This window comes from Myotis davidii, unplaced genomic scaffold (genome assembly GCF_000327345.1).
Source record: "Myotis davidii unplaced genomic scaffold, ASM32734v1 scaffold743, whole genome shotgun sequence".
Lineage (NCBI taxonomy): Eukaryota > Metazoa > Chordata > Mammalia > Chiroptera > Vespertilionidae > Myotis > Myotis davidii.
This window is the reverse complement of record NW_006296221.1, coordinates 2,008,018-2,016,403: the sequence shown is the minus strand read 5'-3', so window position 1 is coordinate 2,016,403 and position 8,386 is coordinate 2,008,018. Positions and strand designations below refer to the sequence as shown.

General features: G+C 43.1%; 1 protein-coding gene across 1 annotated transcript in view; it reads right to left on the bottom strand.

The window, feature by feature from the left end:
- Positions 1-8,386, bottom strand: part of CCDC149 (coiled-coil domain containing 149) — a 66,033-nt gene that overhangs the window by 16,048 nt on the left and 41,599 nt on the right. Inside the window, exon 9 of the mRNA XM_015568682.1 lies at positions 7,271-7,415. Coding sequence (XP_015424168.1) covers positions 7,271-7,415 — 145 coding nt within the window. The remainder of the gene's footprint in view (positions 1-7,270; positions 7,416-8,386) is intronic.

The window sequence follows — 8,386 nt, the reverse complement described above, 5'->3', positions numbered from 1 at the left end:
GTACTTCATTAAATAAATGTTTTTCTTTTCTCATGGCTTGTAATTATCAATGGAGAGAATTAAAAAATATAGACATTTCTAAAGAACTCTCAGTGATTGCAAAAATCACTAGAATAATGATATTGCTTTCCGACCACTCTGACTCATTGATATGTGAGTTCTGGAATGAGTATTTGAAAAGACTATACTACTTACCCGGAAGTCAAACTTTGTGTATATGCATGGAAAGACATAAATGTGGGCATATATTTCCCCTCCTTTACACAAAATTAAACATGTTGGGAAATAATTTGATAGTCATCTAAAACTCCAATCACTCCCCATTGGTCTGAAAATTGAAAAAAGTCTTTATTGGAGAATTTTCTTGGCACTGCTGTGCTAAAATGATGTGGAAATATCCCTTAATAGCAAAGTTTCGGTTCTTTTCAACAGGAGAATTCAGAACAGCAGAATTGTTCTCCCAGCTCTTTATATTCCAGAGATAGCTGCACACACCCACATATACACAGAGACATGAATATGTATATATCTGCACATATATATGGCTTTGAATTCATCCTTATTTTATCTGAATTGACTTACAGCATCTTAATTAACATTGCCTCTGAATTCATGAAAAAGTCTTTGATATTACTATGTGTGGTTTTCTTCATCTGGGTACTTAGAGCTTTTCTTTGCCTCTTTTCCTTAAGTCCTAAATTCTGCATAGTCTTGATCAATTACTTTCAATTTTCACTCCAATTGTTGGGTTTATTCTGCTTTCATGACTCTGACCCTTCAATAAACACTATTCTCCGTAATCTCATTTTCAATATTTTGCTCAGGCCTCTGATCCAAGCTGCCTTTTCACCAGCTGATGGGTTTGAGATGCAATCTCAGCCGTGTTCAAGTTGACGCCCGTTTCTTAACGAGATCAGATCATCTGTATGTGGCTGCCTCTTGGAAACAAACAATAAGGCTTAACTCTTCCCTGGACACCGAGGGAGGCCGTCAGGGCAACGTTGGAAGGTGTGGTGGGGACACATTTGGCTGTATTCTTTCTGATGTTCCCAGACAATAGCCATGTCTCCCAAAAATGGAGTGAGGTGAATTTGCTGGTGTCCTCAACCACATACTTTCTAAGTTTGTCAGGGGTGACTGCGTTTTGGGCCTGGTACTGGAATCTGATGCAGGGCTGCAGGCAGTAAAATGGACCCAGCAGGAGCTATGGTAGTAGAAACAGTAGCAATAGCAGTAGCAACTGCAATACTGTTAACAAAAAACAGCAAAACTAACCTTTCCCGAGTCCTGGACATGAATTGGGGTCCATGCTGAACACCTACCAGATTTGCATTATCTCATCACGCCTGACAAAAGCCCTGGAGTGCTCATTGGTTTTTTAATCCTTCTTTTACACATGTGGACCCTAAGGAACAGAGAGGTTAACCAACTTGCCTAAGGATGCAGAGTTCATCTCAAAAACCTGTCTTTTCACAACACTCAGTGCTCTTACCCACTTTACTCTATTCCTCCCATTAGGAAACAGAGGCATGGAAGTTAGTTAACTTGACCAACACCATATGCAGGACTCAGCTGGTGATGAGTCTGGATTTGAACCTGTCAACCCATGGTCACTGGCACCAATTCCAAAGCCAAGAGGAACCCCAGATTTGGGGTGCAGTGAAGAAGGAAACTTTATTTAGTGCAAACAGCTCAACGGCAATACTGGATTTGAACCTGTCAACCCATGGTCACTGGCACCAATTCCAAAGCCAAGAGGAACCCCAGATTTGGGGTGCAATGAAGAAGGAAACTTTATTTAGTGCAAACAGCTCAATGGCAATATAGCAGGGCTCTGAGGCTGCCCCAGGTCCTGGACCCTCTTCAGCTCTGCAGCTGTGCTCCAATCACGGAAATGGGATTCTTTAGTCTTCCCTGAAAAGTATGTTCCCTAATCCAGACCTGATTTATATAGACAGAAGTCCCCGCCCCTGGTCCCTGATTAGTTCGCTGCCATGCAAATGAGGATGCCAAATCAATTCTTAGTTTGATTGGTCCAAAGGCACTGTCCTGATTGGTCAGAATAGAGCTGCTCTGATGGGCTGGGGAAAGCCTCAGTCCCTTGAAATGGGACTCCAGGAATTCCTTTGTAAGGGCTGGCTCAGATGGCAGGAACACGGTGCAGGCAGAAAGACAGTTCAGTGCAGAGGCAGGCATTTTAATGCAGAGGCTTCTCCCCAAAGTGCAGCTTTTGTGGGCGGCCTCTGTGCAAAAATGGCTACTAGACTCCTTTTTTTTTTTTTTTTTAATTTGAGCCTAGTTAGCCACCAGCAGCTCTTCTTAGTCCTTCAGGTTCACAAACCTAAGCCTCAGTTTGCCTCCGAATTGCATACTGTTAACCAATACCCAGTAATGGCAATGGGAAATAAGCTTTCTTGTGTCTGGAGCAAATTCTCATTAAAACTGTTTATATTGAAATATGGATGTAACCACAGCTGACTTGCCAAATATAACCCAAGATGCTTAAATGACAAAGAGGGACCTCCTGATTGGCTTGACACTGAAAGAATATGGCAGGTGGTCTACTGAACGGCATGTGCGGCCCAGGAAGAGAAAAGGGCTATTTGGGTCTTAACAGCTGTCTGTATTTATAGATGGAGATGGTGGAAGTAAGAGCAGGGTCCATTCAATTCCGTTTGACCAAATCAACAAACGATCACTGAGGCTGTAGGGGATAATGCAGAGAAGCAGACCCTGTCCTTGTATTTGAGGGATTAAAAGCCTGGTGGGAGACAGACACACAGATGTGTGCAGGCACACGCAGTGCCAGTGGAAAGCATTAATAACAGTTGATATTTATCAATCATGTGTTCTGTACCAGATATTACTCTAAGCACTACACAGTAATAATCTCAGTCCCTTGCCACAACCAATGAGGCAGCTCTTACCATCCTAATATTGTAGATGTGGGAACTGAGACCCAGGGAGGTCAACTAATGTGCCCAGGGTGACACAGCTGTTAAGCGAAGGGGCCTGGAAAGACACAAGTCCTTCAGTAGAACTGAGCAGCAGAACCGAAGAGTGAATGAAAGATGAATCCAGAGAGGCTTGTAGGGACCAAGATTTAATTATCTTGTTGCCATATTGACAATGTTAAGACTTATACACTGTGGAGATGTTGAAGGGTATTAAGCATAGAAGTAGCATAATGAGGTTTAGGAAAAGTATTCTTGATGCAGTGTTGAGAAGGCACTGGAAGAAACCAGTTAGAAAGTCATTGTCCAGGTCGGTGACGATGGTGGCCTGAAGCAAGTCAATGGGGGATGCAGGGAAGCTAAAGGAATGAGGCAACAAGCAGGAGGCAGGTGAGGAGTGTGAGGCATCTACAGCATCTCCATTTGGACATATGGGAGGGAGGAAAGATCTGGGAGTGCAGAGATGAGAGTGTAGTCTGGGGGAGTGGATCTGCTCACCAACAGCATGGGAGAATTCAGAAGAACAGAGGACTAGACTACCTCCTCTGTAAGGCAAGAAAGGACCAGAGAAGCACAGCTGGAGGTGGAGAACAGCTGGGGCAATGTGGGGCCTTGGAAGTCAAGGGAAGAGAGTTCCAGGTGTGATGGTGTGAGGAGAGTTGCCTTATTCTAGAAGTGGTCATACTTCTAAAGGAAAGTTTAGAGGAGGTCATGTGGAAGCTGTGCCCGACCCTTGAGAGAGATGTTTCAGTGGAGGCAATGAAATCCAGAATCCAAGTGGCAGGCTTGAGACAAAAGCTGACTGAAAACATTGAGGCTGTGACTATAGATGACTCTCCAAGTAGTTGAACAGGGGATAGGAGACAGGGCAGTAGCTCGAGGCTAAACAGGCTGGAGAGAGGATTTTTTTTTATTTTTGTAGGATAGGCGAGATTTTAAAGAAAATTTGTAATTAGCTATAGTTTGTTTTAAGATGGAGGAGATTTCTGCATATGCCTACCTAATAGTCTAGAAAGATCCTCAAGATGTCAGGACTCTGGACTTTCAGTAGCAGTTTTCGATAATAACATCAGAGGGGATCTCCAAAGACGGAACTAACTCAAGAACTGGCCACCACTGTGCCTCTATCCTTGCTTTCTGGACAACACAGGGAACAGAAATCCCTGAGTGAGGGTCCTTGGGGAGAGTCGGGACCTGAAGCAGCAGCAAGGGGCTGTGGCTCTCCACAGTCCTGAAGATAACCCTGCCCCCCACCTCCACCCAGGTGACCTTCTTTTGAATCTTTGCTCTGATCCATGATAGTTCATGCTGCTACTAAGATCCTGAATGTCTAAGCTATTCACCATTGGCCAGGGAAGGGGAAGAGCAGTGAACAGTTTTAGGCACAGCAGGAAGGGCAGCGAAAGGCCAATGTGTCTTCATAAATTCACCACCATCACCATCCCACCACCCCACACTGGCAAAGTGATGGATTGTTGAGAAGGCCTGGAGAACTAAAGGTGGTGTTCCATGAAATGGTACTTTAACATCTGCCTCTTCTATTAATGCTTTGCCATCTGTCTATAAGACAAGTGAACCTCATCTCTTTTTTAGCAATAATCAGACAACTGCCAACTCTTTGGCAACAACTACCTCAAGCAAAATGCCTAGTAATTGAATGTCCTCTCAAAATGCAAAGTCCTGTTTTTGTCATCAATTCTTTAAGATGGCTCCCATTGCATTTTCTCAAGGGGTGGGCAGTAACCGTCAGTCAGTGGGGAAGACACTTCCGGCACAGGGTATCTTTATTCCTACATACGATGCTCCCCCAAAACAAAGCTATCTTGTTATTTTAGCTACAAAACCCTAAATCATGGGGAATAACAGCAAGCAGACAAAATTCACATTCTATTCTTAGCCCACACTCCATTTGTTGTTTAGTTTTTTTTTTACATGTTCCCAAATAAAACATTTATCAAAAGCATGAAACTTAAGACCTTCTTAGTATTAAAAATGGCACATTAGGTACTCTATGTACTGATGTGAAGCAATCTTCAAGATCTATTGTTATGGGCGAAGTGCAGAACAGTGAAAAACCTTAAAAAATATGTATGTTAGCTACTATTTAAAAAAATAGAGAGAGAATACTTATACAAATATACATGAGCATTTTTGTATATCTATATAAATATATTCTGCACTTGCGTATATATGCACGTTTGGGAAGGATCCCTAAGAAATGAGGAATGGTGGTTTCTTCCAGGAAGGGAAACTGGGTGGCTAAGAGACAACAGTAGTTTGGAGATTCAGTAAGTCCTAACTTAACGTCCTCAATAGGTTCTTTGACTTTAAGCAAAATGATGTATAAGAAAACCAGTTTTACCATAGGCTGATTGATATAAACAAGAGTTACGTGCCTTTTCAACACAGCAACATGATACCAAAATAACACTGAATGAACCACTGCTATTTAAGGACCTGCTGTATATTGTTGTTTAACCTTTTATTCTTTTAAAAAATATAAATATATTTTATTGATTTCATGAGAGGAAGAGGAAGAGGAAGAGACAGAAACATCAATGATGAGAGAGAATCATTGATGGGCTGCCTCCTGCACGCCCCCTACTGGGGAGCAAGCCTACAACCTAGGTATGTGCCCTGACTGAGAATCAAACCGTGACCTCCTGGTTCAATGTTCAACCACTGGGCAACAGTGGCCGGGCTGTTTAACCTTTTAGGTGTGAACCACGAAATGGTTCAAAAATATTCAAGTTAAAAATGAAAAGATGCATTAAAGCAAAAATAAACCTAGGAAAATGCAAATGTCAGTCTTTCTGAAAAGAGGTGGCAACCCATTGGGAATCCATAGGGACGCATTAGGAAATCAACCTGTCAGAGAGGCGGGGGAGTCAGGTCAACAGCAATGTGGAACACTGCAGGGCTCTGCCTGAGAACAGAGAACTCGTGCCTGTTCGAGGAGATTCCCATTCCTTCTCCCTCCCCTTAGAAGTAGCTGCATTTCAGCCTCTGGCTGTTTAATTCATTGGTTAAGATTTCTTTAAAAAGAATCTTTGAAATGACTTCTGTCAATAAATTACCCTTGTCATTTCTTTGAGATTGCCCAGACTCCCTCCACTGCTCTCTGCCTTCTTTTATATATATCTTAATCTCCTGTGCGATCTTCCCTTCCCTTCCATCTCCTCTTTTTCCTGTTTGGTTCTACAATACTCTCAATCACTTTCCAGGGCCTGACTCCCCCAGCCCTCCCCTTCTTGATGGAAGCCCAGCCCTTCGTTGCTGCTCTCTTCTTCCACCCCTTCATTTGGATTCTGGGTGTAGGTCTTGTAAGCAGGTCCAGCAGGGCCCAATGCAAAATTAAAATGGGGAGCCTCCTTGCTGAACAATAATTAAGAATTTCAACATGGAGACAGGAGCGGCAGACCCCATGCAGGGCCCTCCTGAGCACAGAGTGCTGACAACCACGGGGCAGGGTTTGCAGTGTTTGTTGCTTTAATTTATTGTTTATTCACCAATTCTCTGAACACTTTCTGTTTTGCTTCTGTCGTCTCGAATGGCTACTTCAACTTGTTTGATTTTGCCCAACACAGTCAGTATCTATCTATCTATCTATCTATCTATCTATCTATCTATCTATATACATAAAAGCCTAAGCGACCGTTATGACCAGTCAACCGGTTGCTATGATGATGCACTGACCACAGCCAACCACCTGTGGCTGGCCAATCTCCTGCAGTCCCTCCCCCTGGTCTGCTGTTCCTGATCGGCCCAGGTCAGCCCCGAATGCTGGCCAGGCCAAGGGACACCACCCATGCACGAATTTGTGCATCAGGACTCTAGTGTTTATAATAACCAAATAAGACATTCTGTTATAATTGTCACTCTTTTTTGCTGTATTTTTTGCTGATCCTGGAGGGTAATGTGAGACTCCCTTGTAGCCACATTTGCCTTTGAGAGGATGCTTGGCTGTTCCTGCCATTCAAAGCCCCTCAAGGGTAAAATGGTACCCAGGAGGTACCTCCCCTAAAGGAGACCTGGTGGACAGGTAGGCTGCATTACCCGGGCAAGTGTACTATCAAAATCACCATTTAATATGCATTGCTCAGGGGATGGGTCAGGTAAGCATTCAATAAGCAATGGTCAGTATTATTTGCTTGCTTGACCTCAGCAGAAGCATAGTTCCAGTTTAAGGAGTTTCCTTCCAGATTGAAGGGTTCTCACCCGCCCCCCTTAAGACATGTGGTCCCACCAGTCGCCATCACCCCACATCTCTCCTGTCCATCCCCCTACATCCCTCCATGAAAGGCCCAACCACCTACTTGTTGGTCTGCCTCTGGTGTTGGATGACCATGTTTTTCTCGTGGATCGTCTCCAAAAGGGCCGTCGCCAAAGATTTCAGATCAGAAATGGACTGCGGAGTCGCCGGCAGACTGCACCCGTGATCCTCTGATAGCAGATCCTGGACTAGGTGGGACAGAACAGTGACAACTCAGACTCAAGTTCATCCGGAACCCTGGAATGCAGACCAATGTCAGCTCTTCCTGGACACTGACAGGGGCCCAGCCTCTAACTGCTGCGGGGTTGCATTGAAGAGTGCACTTCAAGGCTCAAAAGTACAACAGAATGAAATTCAGTGTGTGGGTTAAACAAGAAGGCGGAAGTCCTCATGGATTTTTATCAACAACGTTTAAAAGGAGAACAATCTGTGCACTTGTCCAGTATTTTATAATTTCAAATATACGTTCCTATTGACTAACTCATTCGAGACTTAAAATGAACAACAATAAAAAATCCACCTGGAAAGCAGCGTTTATTCTCATTTCACGGACAGGAAAGCAAAGTGCAGATGGATTAAAAACATTGGCTGAAGATCACGCAGCCGCGCTAAAGACAATGACTCTAGTCCTGACTGCCTTCCTGTACGTCAGAGTTTCCAGAGTGTGCACCTTTAGTAGCAAGATAATGTGGGACACTATTTAAACTACAAAATACATTCTGTATATGCACATTTTTGGAATGGGTAGATAGACTAAGGGTTTACACAAAAAGTCAATGACCACTTGTACTCCCACCAGACAGAAAAAGGAAAGTATAAATCACTTTATGATTTTTTTTGTGTGTTTTTCACATATTAGCATAGTTTAATTATTTTAGCCAACTGAAAACTACATATAAAACATATGATTAACATGATTATTTGTTAAGAGGCTCCATGTTAACTTAATTAAATTAATATGATTTACTAAATTGATTATTGTTGTTGTTTTTTAATATTCATTTTTTTAAAGTTTCTTTATTGATTAAGGTATTATATATGTGTTCTTATCCTCCCATTGCCTCCCAAAACCCCCACCCATGCCCTCACCCCCCTGTTGTCTGTGTCCATTGGTTAGGCTTATATGCATGCATACAAGTCCTTTGGTTGATCTCTCCCC